Here is a 22,017-nt window from a genome sequence, read left to right as displayed (position 1 = left end):
TTTCCTCCCACAGTCCACAGTGAGTGGGGATGATAGGTAATTACTCTAATTGGCAGGTGACTACTGATGTACCACAGGGATGTGTTGGGGCCTTGATTATTCACATTAGATGGATTGGCCATGCTAAATTGCCCTTAGTATCCAAAAAGGCTAGGTGGGGTTACTGGGATTGGTGAAGGTGTGGGCTTAAGTGGGGTGCTCTTTCCAAGGGCCGGTGCAGACTTGAGGGCCAAATGGCTTCCTTCTGCACTGCAAATTCTATGATTCTATGACTTATTGGGAGTGCCCCACAGAGAGAAGGCATGCCTGGGGCATGGTCTTCTTGGAAGGGCCTCACAGAGGAAAGGAAGCCTGGTGAACGGCCTTCTTGGAAAGGCCTCACAGGGGGAAGGAAGCCAGAGGCCTGGGCTTCTTGGAAGACCCGCACAGAGGAAGAGAAGCCTGGGGAATGGGCTTCTTGGAAGGGCCTCACAGAGGGAAGGGAAGCATGGGGCACAGGCTTCTTGGAAGGGCCTCACAGAGGAAAGGGAAGCATGGGGCCTGTGCTTTTTAAAATTTTGTTCATGGGTCATGGTCACCGGGGGCCTGGCCAATACTTATTGCCCATCTCTAATTGGCCTTGATGGGGCATTTAAGAGTCAACAAGATTGCTGTGGGTCTGGAGTCACATGTAGAACAGACCAGGTAAGGAGGACAGATTTCCTTGCCTAAAGGACATTATTTAACCAGATGGGTTTTTATGACAATCGACAATAGTTTCATGGTCATCATTAGACTTTTAATTCCAGATTTTTATTGAATTCAAATTTCACCATATGCAGTGCTGGGATTTGAACCTAGGTCCCCTGAGCATTACTCAGGATCACTGATTTACTGGTCCAGTGACAATGCCACTATGCTAAGGTGTATATTGACAAATGATCCCTGTACACCAGGTTGAGTCCAAGGTCTTGGAGTGAAGCTTTGGACAATGTCTGCGCCTGAAATAAGATCTCAGGACGCAGGAGAGTGGTCAAAGCTGTGGTCACTCCGCCCTGTGGCATGGCATAAGGTGGTGTGGGGGTCTTGCCAAAGCAGAATGCGAAGTAAGGATTGGGCATTAATGTGGTGAGAAGCACCTTCAGATGATGAATAGACAAAGAGTGGTCCTTAGGAGACAAATGTTAACCAACAAGACTCTCTCTTTGATACTGCAGTGAGGAGAACATATGAAACATGGAGCATGGTGATCTCACTGCCATTTCTTACTCATAGGCAGGAGAGAAGCAGAAGACATCAATGGAGGAACCTGGCTCACCAAAGGCAGAAGGACCTTCTGCAGGATTTGGCGCCCCAGCAACTTGGAGGACATCCACTACAGTTGTGGCTGTAGTGCTCAGTTGTTACGCCAGTGGCTCCTTCCAGGGCCCCACAAGTGACCTCTGTGGAATATCACAAGCCTCCACACACAAGTACATCCAGAAGGTCACAGATGCAATTTTGTCCATTCCGACTGGAATCAGGCAAGCCAGGATGCAAGACCGATGGGCTTTGCGCAAATCTCTGGCTTTCCACAGATGCAGGGTGTCATCAACTGCACTCATGTGGCGCCTCAGATCTCTGGGGCTTGAGTAGTGAACTATGTGAACCACAAAAGCTTCCACTCACATCCTCCAGGTGTGGGCTCAATTCCTAGGGAATGTGAACGACTCTTACATTCTGAGTCACTTTCAGATCCCTGACATGTTTCAGGGTCCACAGAGGCTGCAGGGTTCGCTCCTTGGGGACAAAGGATACCCACTGATCAGGTTGTTAATTATGCCTGTGTGAAGGCCAAAGAGTGCAGCTGAGATAGGATACAATGAGGCTGATGCTGAAACTTGCACTTTGCTGGAGCAGATCATAGGGATGTTGAAGATGAGGTCCCGGTGCCTGGACCAGTCAGATGGAGCTCTGCAGCACAATCCGCACAGGGCATCATGCACCCGGAGGAGTGGCATGTTTCCTCTGATGAGGAGGATGTCAAAGAGGATGAGACTGAGGAGTCCTCGAGGGAGAGGATGTCAGCCATAAAGCAATGCCGATGTGCAGGCGAGGCAGACGACACGCTCATTGCCGCCAGATTCATGAAGGGCGATAAGGACATCCAGTGAGGGCATCTCACTAACTTCACATCGTTTCTGTGAGCATTTCTCTGCCATCTGATTGACGGCAGCACACTCTCTGCGATAAGACTCCTGCCATTGGGATACAGCGGATGCCCATAGTCCCTACATTGCAAGAGGATGATGACAGGTTGCAGTGTGGACGGTGCATAGATCCTCACAGAGCGTATTATCATGTGAGAGTATCTTTAAGAAATGGGTGTTTATCAAATAGCTGTAGTGGGTGTACCGTTAAGAAATGGACGTTTACCAAATAGCTGCAGTGATGTGAGAGTATGGGTGGAGCTGGGCTGTCAGTCTGCTTTTACTTTTGTTTTTGAGCTGGCAGCTACAGTGTGTGTTTGGTTTCGTTTTGAGAGTTGGAGCTGCATCCAGCCGAACAAGGTGTAATTTTGATCTCTCGCTGCATGAAAAGAATGTCTTCAGATCACTTGCAAATTTAAAAGTGATAACTGCTCTCAGTAGAGAATTTCAACCTGCTGTCTTTATTAAAAAGGGTTTTTGTCTTATGGATGTTGCGAGGAAAGATTAAGGGTTACTTATATACAGTACTGTATTCTTTGGGGGAAATATTTGAGTTGATAGTTGCTAAGATGTTTACTGTGTGTTTATAAAATGTTAACTGGATTCATATAATAAACATAGTTTTGTTTTAAAAGTACATTAGATCTCTGTTGCATCACACCTGTAGAGTGGGCCCTTGTGCTCCCCATAACCAAAATCTATTAAAAGTTGTGGGTCAGGTGAACTCCATGATACACTTTGGGGTTCTCTAAACCCTGGCCCGTATGTGAATGTCTGACTCCTGTCTGGATGATGGCAGCTAGTCTGCTCTCAATGAATAGGATCGTATCATGGTGACAAAGCGGGGAAAGTTTCACCTCTCATGAACTTACAGCAGTCTTCATTAGCTGTACACATGATGCTCAGTGACAAAGGAAGCTAAGGCAGATGGGATAGGGAGGCCAACAGCACCTCAAAAAGGACAGAGCGCTTACATGGACAATGAGTGAAATGAGTGACGCTAGCCCTGTACATTGTGGGAGACATTCCCTACAGGCATGACTGATGTGTTCAGTCACTGTGATGGAGCGCTACCAATCTGCTTGCAACCTTGCAGAAAGCACATGAAGGAAGCTCTGGACTGAACACCCAGCCTTTTTCTTGTGCAGGAATCATGTTTCCAGGTCAGGACTACAAGAACTGCAAGGACTGCGACAACGAATGAACGGACAACGCGCGACAATCACCAGGCAGGAATGTTCCCTTCCAGTCGGGGAACACTTCAGCGTTCAAGGGCATTCAGCCTCTGATCTCCGGGTAAGCGTTCTCCAAGGCGGCCTTCAGGACGTGCGACAATGCAGAATCGCCGAGCAGAAACTTACAGCCAAGTTCTGCACACATGAGTGCGGCCTCAACCGGGACCTGGGATTCATGTTGCATTACATTCACCCCTCACCATCTGGCCTGGGCTTGCGAAATCCAACCAACTGTCCTGGCTTGAGACAATTCACACCTCTTTAATCTGGGGTTACCCCTATCTCTGGATATGTAAACTCTTAATTAAATGCAAATGCTCGCATTCTAAACATTGTCTTGCATCTTTGAATTTTACTATATATATGTTTCTGGAACATACCTCTTCATTCACCTGAGGAAGGAGCAATGCTCTGAAAGCTAGTGTTTGAAACAAACCTGTTGGACTTTAACCTGGTGTTGTAAGACTTCTTACTGTGCTCACCCCAGTCCAACGCCAGCATCTCCACATCATGGCTACCATCGACACCGCAAACTGCCGGCTCAAAGTGGAGAGGATATCCAGGAAGATCGCGCATACAGACACTGACATTAAGTTTCTACAAAGATGCAAGAAAGCAGACAAGATCCCGAAAGGGCTACAGATCACAAACCCACTCAAGTCGACCTACAATACAGACTACGCTGAGAGACTCTGCCGTCGCACCTCTCTCACACTCCTCAACCACCTCGTACGCCAGCTCTACAGCAGACGACGCAACCTGGAAACAAAGATAGAGGCCATATTCTCAACTTGCGCTCAGGGCGCAGCAGACCAGCTGCGTACCTAAGTATTTCAATTTACAGCGTACCTAAGTATTTCAATTTACTGAACACCGCCAAACAAATGAGACAACGATACTATGCCACCTATATGCACACCAAGAACAGGAAGCTTGAGAAACTCAGCATCACCACCAGCAGCAACCAAGCCTCCCCGGTACCACAGCAGAAAACAATACAGGGAAATCTATTGTCAACTTGTCGGACTACACCCTTCAACCTGACGAAATTGAAGTCCTCAGCAGAGGGCTCAGTTTCTGCACCACCACCAAAATGGACCCCACCAGTCTCGCGGCAGACACGGAGGAATTCATCAGGCGAATGAGGCTCCGGGAATTCTTCCACATACCCCAATAGGCCGACAGCGAACCAAAGGAGACTACCAATGAACCGGAACAGCAGGCCGAGAGATCTGCGGTGCGGCAACCGAAGAGGAAAGAGCCCTGATTCTGTTATGGACACCCTCAACAGCAACGGGAAGTCTCTATAGGGAGGCTTCAAAGATTTCCAGGGCAGATTTCCTGGCAGCCATCGCTTCCCAGTGACCTGCGGCTGGTGTGCGCTGGGCAGCCTTTAAATGTGACACCCCGATGTTGCAACACTGAGGTAATGGCGGGGTGGTCGAATCAGAGACCATCCCGCCAATGATACGGTGTGGAACCAATGATACATTGGGAAAAGCCGCTGTTGCCATCGATGGGTTCAATGCTGTTTTCTTGCTTGCCTTCAGCCTTTGCTGATTTCTAGGAATATAGTGCCCTATATCTATATTGGTTACAGCCAACAATTAATCCTACAGCGTACCTAAGTATTTCAATTTACTGAAACATAAAAGAGCAGTCATAAATATAAAGTTTACTCTTGTGGCTATCAGCATATGCATTAATGTCCTTGAGAGATCCTCAGTAATTACATGTCATTTCATTAATATTTCCATCTGTTGAAAAAAGTGTGGCCTTCTCATTTGGAAAATTAAACTTAGGATGCTATAAAGATACAGAAGAAAATACTCTGCAGTCTGTCTGGCAATCCCAAGAATGAATACTTCTTAATCACACACTTCTTCAAACATATAAAAATTCTAAGACAGACTTGGAGGATTAAATGGTGCTTTGATTTATAAAAGTATATTTTATTTTGATATCGGCCCGAAGTCCGTGGAGAAGCTTGCTCAGGATTGCTGCACTAGACAAAACTAAATAGAAAACAATGCAGCCTCTTTCAAAAGCAAGCGCATATCAGAGTCAGAGTGAAAATGCAAGGAGGAAAATCCTGAGGCAGCAACTTGTCTAATTTTCAATTGTTTGCAGTGCCCTGTCCTATTTGCAACAGAACCTTCTAGCGTAGATCAGCCTGATAAGACATTGAAATACCCATCGGAATCCTGCCAAACACACCAGATAATGAACATAGTTACTTTCACCTCAAAGTATATATTTTCTTACTATGATTGGCCAAATCACCTGAAACAGTGCTTAAGATATTTACGGTTTAATTTCACTTGCCTAAATTGGTCTTCTGAGTATTATGATCCCAGGCCAGAACCCAACAGTGGCTAGGATACTGGATAGAAACCCAAATATTTTATTTTAATTTTTAAGTCTGTGAGAAAGAATATCTCGCTCCAGGAGTGATTGCACGAAGAAATAGGGATATGATATATTAAAACAAACTTTATTATTAACACAGTATATGAAAATGTTTACCATCACACCAGAAAATAACTTACAATTACCCCTCAAATAATACTACTTAACACAGTGAATACATCACCCTTAACTGCTATCTTTACTCCCACTCAAACAACAAGGAAAATCTCAGCACTCAACCCACAATTATATACCACTGGCACTCACGAATACTTGTTTTACAGAGATGTTCTTTGAGAAAGAGAGATGTTTTGACACTGATATAAAAACAAGATCTGACTCCTATAAAACCATGCAGAAACTCTGGTTGTATTTCTTCAGAAGCTGTTTTTTTCATCTTTCCAACCACATTACTTTCCTGTCTGCAACTATGGGCAAAATTCTCCAGAAACAGCACGATGTCTGCCGACTGGCGCCCAAAACGGCGCAAATCAGTCGGGCATCGCGCCGCCCCAAAGGTGCGGAATGCTCCGCATCTTTGGGGGCCGAAGCCCAACCTTAAGGGGCTAGGCTGGCGCCGGACGGATTTCCACCCCGCCAGCTGGTGGAAAAGGCCTTTGGTGCCCCGCCAGCTGGCGCGGAAATGACATCTACAGGCGGCGCATGCGCGGGAGCTTCAGCGGCCGCTGACGGCATTCCCCAGCATGCGCAGTGGAGAGAGTCTCTTCTGCCTCCGCCATGGTGGGCCCCGATCGCGGGCCAGGCCACCGTGGGGGCACCCCCCGGGGCCAGATCGCCCCGCGCCCCCTCCAGGACCCTGGAGTCTGCCCGTGCCGCCTTGTCCCGCCGGTAAGGTAGGTGGTTTAATCTACGCCAGCGGGACAGGCATTTTAGCGGCGGGACTTCGGCCCATCCGGGCCGGAGAATTCCGGGGGGGTGGCCCGCCAACCGGCGCGGCGTGATTCCTGCCCCCGCCGAATATCCGGTGGTGGAGAATTCGGCAACCGGCGGGGGCGGGATTCACGCCAGCCCCCGGCGATTCTCCAACCCGGCGTGGGGTCGGAGAATCTCGCCCCATATGTTTTAACTGAACTGCAGAGAAAAACTGCTTGAATTGTGGTCACAGCTTCATCTCGAATTGCACTGAACTGCTTTTCCTGAAAAATGTCTCATACCTTGGCTCCACCCAGTAATGACAACATCTTGCCAAGCTGAAATTTAATTAACTCCATAGGGAATCTCCCCATAATCAAAACAACATTCCATTAGCCCAAGCTTTTTATAATGCTTTCATTGCACCCCTGGCTCCCAACCTTCAAACGAGGATTCACCCTCTTATACATCAAACTAGGATTCACCCTATAATATATCAAACTAGGATTCACCCTCTTATATATCAAACTAGGATTCACCCTACAATATATCAAACTAGGATTCATTTGAAAACATGATTACTGCAATCATGCACACACTAACCCAGTTTAACCCTTGATGCACCAAATACCTATAATACAATATATCTGAAAGTCCTCCAATCATTACATGAAATACACAGGAACCAATATCCAATTTTGGCTGAACTGAGTGGAGTTTGCTCAATGCAAATTCTGATCAGTCTCAGATGGCGGCCCAGCTGAAGGGAAATGCAAAGGCTGGTTGTTCATTACTTGTGTGAGTCCTTGAGGAGCCTTGGCTCCACAAATTCTGGTTAGTATGCTGCTGCGCCAGGTCCCCATCCTCACCAACTTAAGGGGTTTCCCCCTCTCGGGGCCCAGGCATGGGGAGAGCCTATCAAATTTAAGTGTCGTCTTGCACAATAGATTGTGAGCTTAATTTTTACAAATCTCTGCTGCAATCCTGCATATCAAATGTCAGTTCCATTATTGTGATAACAGATTTTGTCAATTAAGGTTTTAATCGGATTTCAGCCAGTATTGTACAGAAGAGAGTCCAGTGAAAATATTGATCAGGTTTGTTCATGTGGTATATATAATTAAGGCATCATTCAAGAAGTCAAGCCACAGACATAATGGCGACTAGGGGCTTTTCACAGTAACTTCATTGCTAATGTAAGCCTTTTTGCGACAATAAATATTATTATTATAAGCTGATCCTCTTTTATGGCAGACAGGAGAAAAGGGGGAAAAGACTTCCTTGAGAACCATAAGTCAATATTCATTGTACTTTGGTTTGAAAATCCATTTCTGGGGGAATTCTTCAGGGAATTAACATTGGGCTGGATTCTCCGATTTTGCGGCTATGTCCGGAGGAAGCATTCAGTCTTACGACCAAAACATTGGCACCGTTCCCGCACCAATGCTCTGCCTGGCGGGGGGCTAGCAGTCGCGCCATGTAAGGCCTGACCTGCAGATACGGACATAGAATGGCCAGGTCCGTGGGCACGCATGAGCACGGCGGCGACCTGCGTCGACTGCGTAGTACGACATGGCGCCGGCCACGCACGGACCCGGTCTGACAGATAGTGCCCCCCTGCAACCCCCTTGTCAACCCCAGATCACTCCCCCCCACTAGTCCCCCCAACCCCTGCTGAAGCAACCCCTGCCAGTGGAACAGCACCACCCCGCCCCCCAACTGTGGCGGTGCTGGACACTTCCTGCAGCCGCCACGCCAAGTTCACGAAAATTGAGAATCCCGTCCCCTATCTTAACCAAAATGGTGCTATCATTTGAGCAGGATTGACAATTTCATTTTAATGCAATGAGTTGTTATAAACTCAAATGCTCTGCCTAAAAGGAAAGTGGAAAGAGCTCAATATTAAATTTCAAAAGGGAATTGTGTATATATAGGTTTGCAGGGTTACGAGGAAAAGCTGGGAAGTGGACTAATTAGCTCTTTCAAAGAGCTGACATTGGCATGATGGGTTGAATGGTCTCCTGTTTTATATCATTCTATGATCAATGACAGTGCTTATCACAGAACAAAAGAGAGAGAGAAAATACAATGCATTTCTAGTCATTTAGAGCTTCATAATCTGATAGATGTTTGTAAACTCACGCTTTGCCTTCATAATCTTTCCAAGCTTTTTCAAAGGGCTTCTTTAAATCCTGCAAAAAAGTGGAAAAAGCAACAAAAAGCACTGAATACAATTCTTTCTCATTGCAATGCGTGACTGGGATTGGATTATCTGAAATTTTTGTGTCAATATATTTTATGTTGTAGAATCTGGTGCTAAATAGTTAATAAGTCTATCCTTAAAATATTATACTACATATGTTACAAATTTCTCTTTGGCATCACCGTTTGATTCAGTCATGGCTGCAGCCGTACACTTTTTCTTTTATTTCTTCATGGGATGTGGGCATTACTGTCAAGGTCAGCATTTATTGCTATCCCTCAATTAAAAAGTGGTGAGGAGCTGCCTCTTAAGTTTCTGCAGTCCGTGTGGTAAGCCTAGATAGGAGTTAACAGATACATTGGATTGAAAATTAAATGAAAATCGAAAATCGCTTATTGTCACAAGTAGGCTTCAATGAAGTTACTGTGAAAAGCCCCTAGTCGCCACATTCCGGCGCCTGTTCGGGGAGGCTGGTACGGGAATTGAACCGTGCTCCTGGCCTGCTTGGTCTGCTTTTAAAGCCAGCGATTTAGCCCAGTGTGCTAAACCAGCCCTATCTAGATTTGAGCCTAATCCTCGACCGTTAACTACACATAAGCATTTGTCTGCAGGGAGTCACTCGATAGTTATGAAGAGTATGAAAACGGACTTATTTTCACAGTTCAGTTCAGGGTGCTTAGGCTGATTTAGTATCTCAATTGCTGCCTTGGCTGAGTTCAGCAAATTCAGTCTGCACTAAAAGTCGAACTCTGGTCTGCATGGTTTAGTGCTACAATAGATTTTTTTTTTTAATGGTTCTACTTGCTTCTACATAAGTAATGACTTGCAACTACCGTTGGAAGAATTTCAAAACCAAGACATTACTCATCATTAACTGCTACATAACTGAGATCCCACTTAATGATTTTAAAAAAAAAGTCAATGTTGCCTCACCCCCTTGACTCCTTTCAGTTCTCCTTTCAGCAGAGAGTTCAGGAAAAAGACAATATGATTCACACTCTGCAACTGAAGGAGAGAAAATACAATCAGTATAGTGAAAGCATGGAACGATACTGCAGAACAAATAAATGAAATAGACTAAGATAAAAGGCAGAGTGCAAGTGTAAAGTTAAATATGTTGAATGCAATTAACGTTCTCCTCTGATGGTCCACTAAGTTTACGAAATGTGTATCTGAATAGAAGTGAAATCTCTCGTTTGTCATAATTCGCGTAGTCAAAGAAACCTGGAAGGGAGAATCTGACAGGGTTCTTGTGTACCGTAGACTATGGGAGGAATTTTTGCGAAAATTGAGCGTGTAATTTCGGGCGCGAATGCCAGTGCGATTGGTGGGAAATGGATTGCGATTTTCCCACACTTAAAGCAATAAATGAACTCCCACGTGAAAACATCGAGCTGGAGTCCACAGGCATCTGGGGCGAAATTCTCCGACCCCCCGCCGGGTCGGAGAATCGCCGGAGGCTGGCGTGAATCCCGCCCCCGCCTGTTGCCGAAGTCTCCGGCACCGGATATTCGGCGGGGGAGCGAATCGCGCCGCACCGGTTGGCGGGCCCCCCCGCTCGATTCTCTGGCCCGGATGGGCCGAAGTCCCGCCACTAAAACGCCTGTCCCGCCGGCGTAAATTAAATCACCTACCTTACCGGCAGGACAAGGCAGCGCGGGCGGGCTCCGGGGTCCTGGGGGGGGCACTCCACAGCACCAGGGACCCGGGTTCGATTCCCGGCTTGGGTCACTGTCTGTGTGGAGTCTGCACGTTCTCCCTGTGTCTGCTGGGTTTCCTCCGGGTGCTCCGGTTTCCTCCTACAAGTCTCAAAAGATGTGCTTGTTAGATGAATTGGGCAATCTGAATTCTCCTCAGTGTACCCAAATAGGCGCCGGAGTGTGGCAACTAGGGGCTTTTCACAGTAACTTCATTGCAATGTTAAAGCCTACTGGTGACACTCATATTGATTATTATTATTATTCTTTTGCAAACTTTGACAGTGAGTGCTGGCAGACATATTTGACTGCAAGGGTGATAGTCAAGCCCAATCTCGTCCTATTCATGCATCCAAATGTGCAAACTTGGCAATTTAGCATGACCAATCCACCTAACCTAATCTTTGGACTGTGGGAGGAAACCAGAGCATCCGGAGGAAACCAACGCAGACACAGGGAGAACCTGCTAACTCCACGCATTCACCCAAGGCCGGAATTGACCCCGGGTCTCCTGCGCTGTGAGGCAGTAGTGCTAACCACTGTGCCACAGTGCCATCCTAAGGGGCTGGCTGCATGTAACCCATAGAGAAAAGGAAGACAGTAATGTTCTAGGTGGGGGGGAAAGGCAATATGTGAGGTGCCGTTAAGCTTTAAGTAAGACTTCATGCAGTGGTGTATTAAGTCTCAAGGCATGTCAGCAATAAGATCATGGGATGTCCAATCCTGAGTATCCACGGTGCCTATTAGTGTTGCCCTTCTCTGCCTTTGAGAGTTCTCGTGCCTTCTTACATTCGAGTCAGGCTTGCTCAACCAATCGGTCATCATCATTTATCTTTCACCACTCTCAGCTGTCCTCATTCTCCAAGTCAGGGATAGTGGTTGAATCTTTAAGTGTCAAGTGTTGAAGGTTGGGTGCTGGGTATCAGGAGGGTGAGGCTAGTGTCTCACAGCAACAACCAACCGACTGTACTTGGGCTTCCAAGAACCCTCAAGTTCACATGGGTGGCCATGTGCCACGACACATGTCGGAAATGGAAGTGAATAGCGTAGGATGCCCCCCATTAAGACAAGTGCCGTCCCCTAAGAACAAAGCCTCGGGGACTCAGACCTCATCCGAACAACGTCGGGGCCAGGCCCATTGGCCAAGGGCCACTACAGCCAGGCAGGGTGTTTCTCCTGAACCACTGGAGGATGGCTCACAGAGGTGCTGCACCTAAGGCTGTAGAAACCACAGGGACCAGGAACACCAGGTCAGCCACCAAGTGCGTCGCCCTGGTCGAGGGACTGGTCTGCCATGAGCCAGGAGCTTCCATCTAGCGCCCCAGACAAAGATGAGTGCATGCAGTTGAATTGCATTGAGCTGCCCCCATCAAAGTCACCATCCAGTTGAATGGTCATTCATTTGTAATGGAACTGGACACAGGGGCTGCGGTCTCGAGGATAGGATAGCAGACTTTTAAAAAGATTAGGCGAGGTATCCAGCATTTGAATTTGACGGACACTGAGATGTGGTTGGCAACACACACGGGAGAACCGTTTGCCATTGTGGATACAACAATGACCCCAGTTGTCTACGGACAGCAATCTGTCCTGTTTCCCTTGATAGTAGTATGGGGTCCCGACCCGAGTCTATCATGTTTAGTTGTAGAGGCTGTGTTTGGACTGGGAACGGATTTTCAGGATGAGCACTGCGGGATTATGCGAGGTTTTGAGGAAGTTCCCCGAGGCGTTCCAGGAGTGCCTGGGTAAGATCAAAGGTGCCATGGCCAAGATTCACATAGACCTTGAGGCCCAAACGAATTACTTTAGGGCCCACCCAGTCCCCTTCACATTGCTGACAAAGGTACAGCATGAACCCAATTGGTTGGAAAGCCTACGAATCCTCCGGCCACAATTTGGGGAGTGGGCAGCGCCTGTATTCCCGGTACTGAAACTGGATAAAACCGTCTGCCTGTGTGGGGATTATAAGCTAACAATGAACAAACTCTCTCGTTTGGACGGATACCCGATCGCACGAATGGAGGATCTCTACGCAAAGTTGGCTGGAGGACATTAATTTTCCAAACTCAACATGAGTCACGCATACCTCTACTGGAGCTAGACGCAGCTTCCAAAAGGTTTGTAACCATTAATACCCATAGGGGCCTCTACGAATACACATGGTTGTCATTCAATGTGTCATTGGCTTGCGTTATTTTTCAGAGTCATGGAGAACAACCTCCAAGGGCTTCCACGGGTGGTGGCGATTTACTTGAACGATGCCTTGATCACCAGAGGCACTGAAAAGGATCACCTGAGCAACTTAGAGGAAGTCCTCCGCCTTAAGGCAGGAAAATGTGTTTTTCACACAAAAGAGTCATGGTCACGTACTTAGGGTACTGTGTCGAATGGGACAGCTTGCACCCAGTAGAGGAGAACATAGAACATAGAACAATACAGCGCAGTACAGGCCCTTCGGCCCACGATGTTGCACCGAAACAAAAGCCATCTAACCTACACTATACCATTATCATCCATATGTTTATCCAATAAACTTTTAAATTGTGGGAACCCGACCGAATCCCGGTCGTTCTTATGACTCATGAATTATTATGAGAAATTCATTCCTAACTTGGTGACCATCCTCACACCACTACATGCGCCATTGAAAAAACACCAGGAGTGGCCGTGGAAAGCGCCGCAAAAGCTTCCGCCAAGGTGAAGCAGCAACTGTCCTCATCGGGTTGGTTGACCCACTACAACCACTCAGAGCCTCTTTTGGTCACTTGTGATGCCTACCTGAACAGAATCGGGGTGGTGTTATCCCACCACATGGACGACAGAACGGAAAGGTCCATAGCCTACCCATTGGAACTTGGCCAACGTTTTCACATGAAGAAATTCCACCAGTATGTCTATGGGCATTGTTTTATGATCGTAACGGACCACAAGCCATTGGTTGTGTTCTTTTAAGAGGGCAAGGCAATTCCACCGATAGATTCTGCCCAGATACAGCATTGGGCCCTCCTGTTAGCAGTGATCAAGTACATGTTTGAGTATCGACCGGACACGCGATCGCAAACGCAAGCACTCTGAGCCAACTCCCGTTATCGACCCATCTCCACCAGCGATTGATGAGGTCGTATCAACCTTAAGTTCTTTGGATATCTTGCCAGTTACCGCTGTACAAGTTCACGAATGGACGCAGAAGGAGCCAGTCTTGGTGAAGTTAAGCCATATAGGGTGGAACGATAGCACAGTGGTTAGCACTGTTGTTTCACAGCGCCAGGGTCCCAGGTTCAATTTTCACAGTAACTTCATTGCAGTGTTAATGTAAGCCTACTTGTGACATTAATAAAGATTATTATTAAACCAGGGTGTTGTTAGGTGCTATAATTTCCTAACTGTGAGGAGCAAATAAACTTACCTTTTCAGGACTCCTCACTGACTATAATACTCATTTCATAACATATTGATGGTAAACATGGAGATGATTTACAATGCAATCCTTTATTACTTTTTGTTGTAACCTACACAAGACAAGAATCATAGAATCATTACAATGCAGAGGGAGGCCATTTGGCCCATCGAGTCTGCACCAACAGTCTGAAAGCATACCATACCTAGGCCCAGCCCCGACCGTATCCCCCTAACCCTGTAACTCCACCTAACCTTTTAGACACTAAGGGGCAATTGATCATGGCCAATCCACCTTACCTTCACATCTTTGGACTGTGGGAGGAAACCAGAGCACCCGGAGGAAACCCATGCAGACACAGAGAGAAAGTGCAAACTCCACACGCAGTCACCCGAGGCCGGAATTGAACCCAGGTACCTGAAGCTGTGGCGCAGCAGTGCTAACCACTGTGCTACCATGAGACTCGTGTAGGTTACAACACTTTCACTATTAAATAAGACCACCATTATGCATTAGTAGTAACCAATGTTCTCACACATATTGAAAAACATCAGTCAATGCAGTATCTGTGCTACGCACCAGACATGGAACGAGTGTATAATCGCTGTCAATCACAGCCCACTGCTATAAATTAATGAATGGCTTGCACCCAATGGATCTGAGGGGTTCAAACATAGGTCACAACTGTTCTCCTTCCAGGAGTGGACACGTGGAGCTTCCAGGTAAGTGTTACAGCGGTAATATGTTTTTACTGCCCCTGTCTGGACTGCTCTCTATCTTCCAGGCAAGGATCTCTTAACTGGGAGGGAGGTCTGTGTACGGTTGGGGGGTACCTTTAGTCGGGGAGGGGGTCACCCTATTAAGGGGGGTTCTCCCATTATGGGGGTCTCGTTGGGAGGGTGTGGGGAAGGGTGGGGTGGGCAGGTAGTGCATTGTGAGAGGGAGGGTGGCCCTCAGATGAACTTTGGAGGCAACTCCCTTAAGGAATTACTCCCTTGGCCCACCGTGAGGTCCACCACATCAGGCTCACGTTTTAGCCCAGGGGACCAAAGAATCACAGAGGGTCGGAAAAGAGAGTGTCATTAAGACCCATTTGCATTAATTTACATTCTCCTGCTGGTCGCAGGCGCGAACCTCGATCCCGTTGCCAGCGGGTGTCGGAGCATCATGTTGGGATCGGCGCCCACCAATGCCAAGCGCCGATCCCAATTTTCCAATTCTCTGCTGCATCGGGGACTCTGCTACAAGGCCAGGATGAGTTTATTAACTACTAAAGATAAGAAAATGATAAAACACATGGACATACATTCAGACAGATTAGTAGTCAGAATTTGAGTCCAAGACAGCTAAGTGTTAAAAAAAAACAATGTATGAAACAGTTCTTGACTCACGAGGAGTAGATGATTGAGGTTGCGGCCATTGCAGTTCGAGATTCCAGGAGCGCAGACTCTAGCAGGTGAACTGTCAGTTTACAAATTTCAGTAACACTGACGTCGGTTTTGAGATTCCAGTGTTTGCAGTTTGGCAGGAAAGCTTGCCTGTTTTCTTTTCAGCAGTGATCTTGGCTGATTTCAACAAGAGAGAGAAATACCTACACCAGTCTTTGTGTATTCCTGGAAGGTGAAATCTACAAATCCATCTGGACTTAACAGAAAGGGTATCTCTTGATGAGATGATCTCCCATTTTCTCCACCGAAGATGGCAACTAGTTTCTATATGCTTTAAAAGTATCTTTGACTGGGAACAGGGTGCGGTTCTATTGTCTTTCAGACTATTACCCACCAATAATTCAGCCAGTGACTGTCTTTGCATACTCAACCATTTTCTGCATGTATGTCCATTTTTAAAAATTCATAGGTCCTATTTAAAATTCAACATTACTGAATGTAATTCCATGTTCTTCATTCATTATTATGACAAATGAAATGTTTAAATTAAAGATGAATCAAATACTGAAGTTTCTTCAGTATTACCTGTTGTGAAACAGCCACATAACAGGCCTTCTTGGCTCATAAATATCTAACCTCCAACAGTAACCATACTTAGAAATAAAAATAACAAAGCTCTTGAAAGAAAAGGAATGAGTATGATCATTCAAAGCTTTGCATTTTACGTCAATATACAGTCAACCATTTGACATGTGATTTATTTGGCATAAAATTAGTAGGCCACAGATGAGTCCGAATCGAGTAGGTAAAAGAAAGTTATGTTTATTGAAAAGCAATTTTATTTACAATACACATCAGGGGCGAAATTCTCCGGTATCGGCGCGATGTCCGCCGACTGGCGCCCAAAATGGCGCAAATCAGTCGGGAATCGCGTCGCCCCAAAGGTACGGAATGCTCCGCATCTTGGGGGGGCCGAGCTCCAACCTTAAGGGGCTAGGCCCGCGCCGGACGAATTTCCGCCGTGCCAGCTGGCGGAAAAGGCCTTTGGTGCCCCGCCAGCTGGCGCGGAAATGACATCTCCGGGCGGCGCATGCGCGGGAGCGTTAGCGGCCGCTGACGCCGCGGGCCAGGCCACCGTGGGGGCACCCCCCGGGGCCAGATCGCCCCGCGCCCCCCCCCCCCCCCCAGGACCCCGGAGCCCGCCCGCGCCGCCTTGTCCCGCCGGTAAGGTAGGTGGTTTAATCTACGCCGGCGGGACAGGAATTTTAGCGGCGGGACTTCGGCCCATCCGGGCCAGAGAATCGCGGGGGGGGGGACGCCAACCGGCGCGGCACGATTCCCGCCCCCGCCGAATATCTGGTGCCGGAGAATTCGGCAACCGGCAGGAGCGGGATTCACGCCAGCCCCCGGTGATTCTCCGACCCGGCGGGGGGTCGGAGAATCTCGCCCCAGATACCAGGGGCGAAATTCTCCGGAAACGGCGCGATGTCCGCCGACTGGCGCCCAAAACGGCGCAAATCAGTCGGGCATCGCGCCGCCCCAAAGGTGCGGAATGCTCCGCATCTTTGGGGGCCGAGCCCCAACCTTAAGGGGCTAGGTCGGCGCCGGATGAATTTCCGCCCCGCCAGCTGGCGGAAAAGGCCTTTGGTGCCCCGCCAGCTGGCGCGGAAATGATATCTCCGGGCGGCGAATGCGCGGGAGCGTTAGCGGCCGCTGACGGCATTCCCGCGCATGCGCATTGGAGGGAGTCTCTTCTGCCTCCGCCATGGTGGAGACCGTGGCGAAGGCGGAAAGGAAAGAGTGCCCCCACGGCACAAGCCCGCCCGCGGATCGGTGGGCCCCGATCGCGGGCCAGGCCACCGTGGGGGCACCCCCCGGGGCCAGATCGCCCCGCACCCCCCCCCAGGACCCCGGAGCCCGCCCGCGCCGCCTTGTCCCGCCGGTAAGGTAGGTGGTTTAATCTACTCCGGCGGGACAGGAATTTTAGCGGCGGGACTTCGGCCCATCCGGGCCGGAGAATCGCGCGGGGGGGCCCGCCAACCGGCGCGATTCCCACCCCCGCCGAATATCCGGTGCCGGAGACTTCGGCAACCGGCGGGGGAGGGATTCACGCCAGCCCCCGCCGATTCTCCGACCCGGCGGGGGGTCGGAGAATCTCGCCCCTGATTTGGTCTGCCGTGTCCATTCCATACCTGGCCAATTTTATATAGAACTTAATCATGAATGCCCTTGGGCTCCCCGCCCCCTTAGCGAGGGAGCTCATACTCAGCAAGACTCACAGGGAGACTGATTGCTCCAACCCGTATGTCTTATGCGGGTTATAACAATGGTACAAGATTGCATTAACAATAAATAAATGGTGGAAACTACCATTCTTCGGTGCTTTCATACTATGCTATATGAAAACTAATGTACAGGCCTCACATAACTAACTGCAATGACTGGCCACCCATACCAAATTGAGCAGCTTTACCTTTGGGTTGCAGCTGACTCGGCAAGAATGCTTTGACATATCTTATATAGCTTAATAATGATTCTATGCAATAACAACAATCAACTATTGCAGTTTGGTTTAACATATACATAAGGAAATGTCAACTTTAATTGTCTTCAACAAAAGTTGGTTCAATGAAGAGTGCAGGAGAGCATGCCAGGAGCAACATCAGGAATACCTAAAAAATCAACCTGGTGATGTTACAGCACAGGACTACTTGTGTGGCAGACAGCATAAGCAGCAAGTAATAGACAGAGCTAAGAAATTCCACAACATCAGATCTAAGCTCTGCAGTCCTGCCACATCCAGCCGTAAATGTAGTGGACAATTAAACAACTCACTGGAGGGACGTCCGGTGGGGTGGGCGAGCAGGGCGGCCTCAAAAAAAAGAGCTCCCGCCAGTGGCCGCGATTCGCGGCAATTTCGGGGAAATCCCCGAGCCTTCACGCACTATCGTCGGCCTTTGGGCCGCCACGAGCAGCCAGCGGGGCCGGTTTAAAAGCCGGCGAAGAACCCCGCGCGGGTGTCGGGCGGCGGGGGCTGGGATGCTGGGCCCGGCAGGTCAGAGGAGCGGGGGCGGAGATTCGAAGAGGTCGAGGCGGCAGGCCCGAGCGCCATGTAGGGAGGGTGCTCCACGTCGGATGGCTCCCACCTAGGAAGAAGAAGGTTGAAGCATGGTCCCATTTGAATGTAGAGGAGAAAGAAATAAGATTTATGGAAGTTTGGTAAAAGTATTTTTTTCAAAAAAGAAGAATGTCAGATTGATGAAGGGCAGGAGGGTGAAGGGGGAGAGAGAAGAAAGGAAAGAAGATAAAAAACAATAAGCCGCTAAATGATGCGAAAAGCAGCGTCGAAGAAAGGAGGAAACGCGGGTTCGCCGTGGAAGGAGAAGACGAGCAAAAGTGTTGACAGGATGGCGGAAGTCGAACTGCAAGGCGGGGCCGCACTACTTACGGTGGAGAAGATAATCGAGGTGATGGTGGTGGAGGTGGAAAAACGTTTGGTGAGGCACATGGAGATCCTGAGGAAAGAGATGGTGGTCGTGGTGAGGTCATTGTTGGAGGAGGCAATCGGCCCGATCAGGGTGGAGGTGGCAAAGGCAATGGCCGAGGTGAGAGAGCAGGGCGAGAAGGTGAAGGAGGTGGAGGAGGCCGTGACACGACACAGTGACTAGGTCACCTCGATGGGGGACGAGCTGCGGAGGGTGGTGGAGGTTAACAGAGGGCTCCGAGCAAAGCTGGAAGACTTGGAAAACCACTCAAGGCAGCACAATTTGAGAATTGTGGGCTTGCCCGAAGGGACAGATGGCCCAAGGCCAACGCAATACTTCGCTAAGAAGTTGGCGGAGCTGATGGGGGAGGGTGAGAACTCCGCCCTGTACGAGCTAGACCGAGCTCATCAGTCATTAAGGCCGAATCCCAAAGTGAACGAGCCGCCAAGGGCAGTAATTATCTGCTTCCATAAGTTTTGCATGAAGGAAAAAGTATTAAGCTGGGCGAAGCAGAAGCGTGAGGTGCTGTGGGATGGTACTGCGGTTCGGATCTACCAGGACTGGACGGTGGAGTTGGCAAAAAGACGAGCGGCGTTTGGGCGAGTGAAGGCGGCTTTGTACAAGGGGGTGCGATTTGGTGTGGTGTACCCGGCGAAGTTGAGAGTAACATATAAAGCCAAAGACTTTTATTTTGAGACAGCGGAGGCGGCTGAGGCGTTCGTGAGGGCAGAAGGCTTGGGACAGACGTGAAGAGCGGAACTGGAAGAGAGACTATGGACTGTGTTTGAGCAGCTGGAAAATGTACAAATGTTACAACTTTCTTTTTACTGATTTGTATTTACTTCTCTTTGCATTGTTACAGAGTTCAAGTTAATGGCGTTCTGTGTTGCGACGGTTAAATGTTATGTTAGTGAATTGTAGGGGTTGGATTGTTGGGTTTGTTTTGGTGTTTCTTTCTCTGGGACTGGGCGGAAGGGGGCGAGAGGTATTGGCAAGGGGGGGGGGGGGGGAGCCACACCTGCGCTAGCTAACTAGAGTCAGTTAGTGAACGGGGGTGAGGTGAGAGGAGGACTGCGGACGTTGGAGCCTAGATAGCAGGCTTCAATGGGCCTACGAAGCGAGCAAGAGGGGGTGGAGGGAGGGATGTTTTTGTAGGGGGGGTTCTTGGGAGGGGGGGAGAAGGGGTTCGATGTTAACAATGGACAGGGGCGGGTCAGGCTTATGGGGCAGGGCCCGGTGGTATGGTGATGGTGGATAAGAAAGGTTGCCGCAAACTGGGGGGTGAGAGACCCCCAGTAAGGATAATCACGTGGAACGTGAGAGGGCTAGGAGGTCCGGTCAAGAGGTCAAGGGTGCTTGCACATCTTAAAAGTTTGAAAGCCGATGTACCAATGCTGCAGGAGACTCACTTGAGGGTGAAGGACCAGGTGAGACTTAAAAAGGGCTGGGTTAGCCAAGTGTTTCACTCCGGATTTGATGGAAGGGCTCGAGGGGTAGCGGTGCTGGTCAGCAAATGGGTACGCTTCCAGTTGGAGAAGGTGGTGGCAGATCAGGGGGGTAGATATGTGATTGTGACAGGGGCACTGGAGGGGAGATTAGTGGCGCTGTTAAGTGTATACGGTCCCAATTGGGACGATGTGGGATTTGCAAGGAAGGTGTTTGGGGCTATTCCCGACTTAGACATGCATGAGCTGATTGTGCGGGGGGGGGGGGCTGGAACCTGGTGCAGGAGCCAAGGTTGGACAGATCACGGCCGCGCTCGCTGGTCCCATCAGGGGGGGCAAAGGCGCTGGCTGGGCTAATGGTGGAAATGGGAGGGGTGGACCCTTGGAGGTTCCTGCACCCAAGGGAACGGGAGTATTCGTTTTTCTCAGCATTCCATAAGGTATACTCGCGGATCAACTTTTTTGTGGTGGGGAAGGCTTTGCTGGCTGGAGTCAAGGGGTCGGAATACTCTGCAATTGCAGTGTCAGATCACGCTCCACATTGGGTGGATATGGTGCTAGAGAAGGGGGCAGCGCAGAGACCGGGGTGGAAACGGGATGTGGGGCTTTTGGGGAACCAAGTATTCGGTGAGAAAATTGAAAAGGTAATTAAGGAATATGTAGGTTTCAATTGTACGGGTGAGGTGTCGAAGGCAGTCGTCTGGGAGGCTCTAAAGGCGGTGGTGAGAGGTGAGGTAATTTTGTTTTAAGGCCAGGGTGGATAAGGAGGAGAGGTTGGAGCGGCAGAGGGTAATAGATGAGATGTTGGAAGTAGATAGGAGGTATGCAGAGGATGGGGACCCGGCGAAACTGGAAAAGAGGAAGGAACTACAGGCGAGCTTCGACCGACTGTCCACCAGGAAGGCGGTGCGCCAACTGAGACGAGCAAGGGGTGCAGTTTATGAACATGGAGATAAGGCATGTTAGTATGTTAGCAGGTCAGCTCCGGAGGGAGGCAGCGGCAAGGGAAATTCTTCAGGTGAAGGATAGGGCAGGGAAATTGGTGGTGGCCCCAGTGCTGATTAACAAGGTTTTTGAAGAGTTTTATGAGAGGTTGTACAAGTCAGAGCCACTCGGAGGAGACCGTGAGATGCAGGAATTTCTCGATGGGTTGGAGTACCCGAGGCTAGGGGAGGGGGACAGGGCTACATTAGAAGGAGCAATAGTGGAGCAGGAGATAAAGGATGCGATTGGGAGGATGCAGTCGGGGAAGGTGGCAGGGCCGGATGGGTTTCCGGTAGAATATTATAAAAAATTTAAGGATAGGTTGGCACCCCTGATGGTGGGGATGTTTGAGGAGGCGATAGGGAAGGGTGTGTTGCCGCAAACCTTGGGGCAGGCATCGATTTACCCGTTACTAAAAAAAGATAAGGATCCGACGGAGTGTGGGTCGCATCGGCCCATATCACTTCTGAATGTGGACGTAAAAGTGTTGCCGAAGGTACTGGCGGGTAGGCTGGAGGAGTGCCTCCCGAAAGTAATAGGGGAGGATCAGACAGAGTTCGTGAAAGGGAGGCAGCTGTTTTCGAACATTAGGAGGGTTTTGAACGTTGTTATGGCACCGGCGGAAAGAAAGGAAACAGAGGTAGTTGTGGCATTGGACGCCGAGAAGGCGTTTGATCGGGTAGAATGGGGGTACCCGATGGCAGTGCTGGAGCGGTTTGGGATTGGACCAAGG

At 49.1% G+C, this 22,017-nt stretch overlaps 1 protein-coding gene across 3 annotated transcripts in view; it reads right to left on the bottom strand.

Moving 5' to 3' along the window:
• Nucleotides 1-22,017, bottom strand: part of unm_sa1614 (un-named sa1614) — a 448,364-nt gene that overhangs the window by 254,342 nt on the left and 172,005 nt on the right. For all 3 annotated transcript variants that reach the window (XR_011948821.1, XM_072515283.1, XM_072515284.1), the window contains exons 4-5: nt 9,822-9,893; nt 8,828-8,877 (exon numbers count right to left, since the gene is read on the bottom strand). Coding sequence is in view for 2 of the 3 variants with exons in the window: in XM_072515283.1 (XP_072371384.1) it covers nt 8,828-8,877; nt 9,822-9,893 (122 nt within the window). In the remaining variant the exon portion in view is untranslated. The remainder of the gene's footprint in view (nt 1-8,827; nt 8,878-9,821; nt 9,894-22,017) is intronic.

Source organism: Scyliorhinus torazame, chromosome 8, assembly GCF_047496885.1.
Source record: "Scyliorhinus torazame isolate Kashiwa2021f chromosome 8, sScyTor2.1, whole genome shotgun sequence".
Taxonomy (NCBI): Eukaryota; Metazoa; Chordata; class Chondrichthyes; order Carcharhiniformes; family Scyliorhinidae; genus Scyliorhinus; species Scyliorhinus torazame.
Note: the sequence above shows the minus strand (reverse complement) of the source record. Positions and strands in the feature narration are given on the sequence as shown.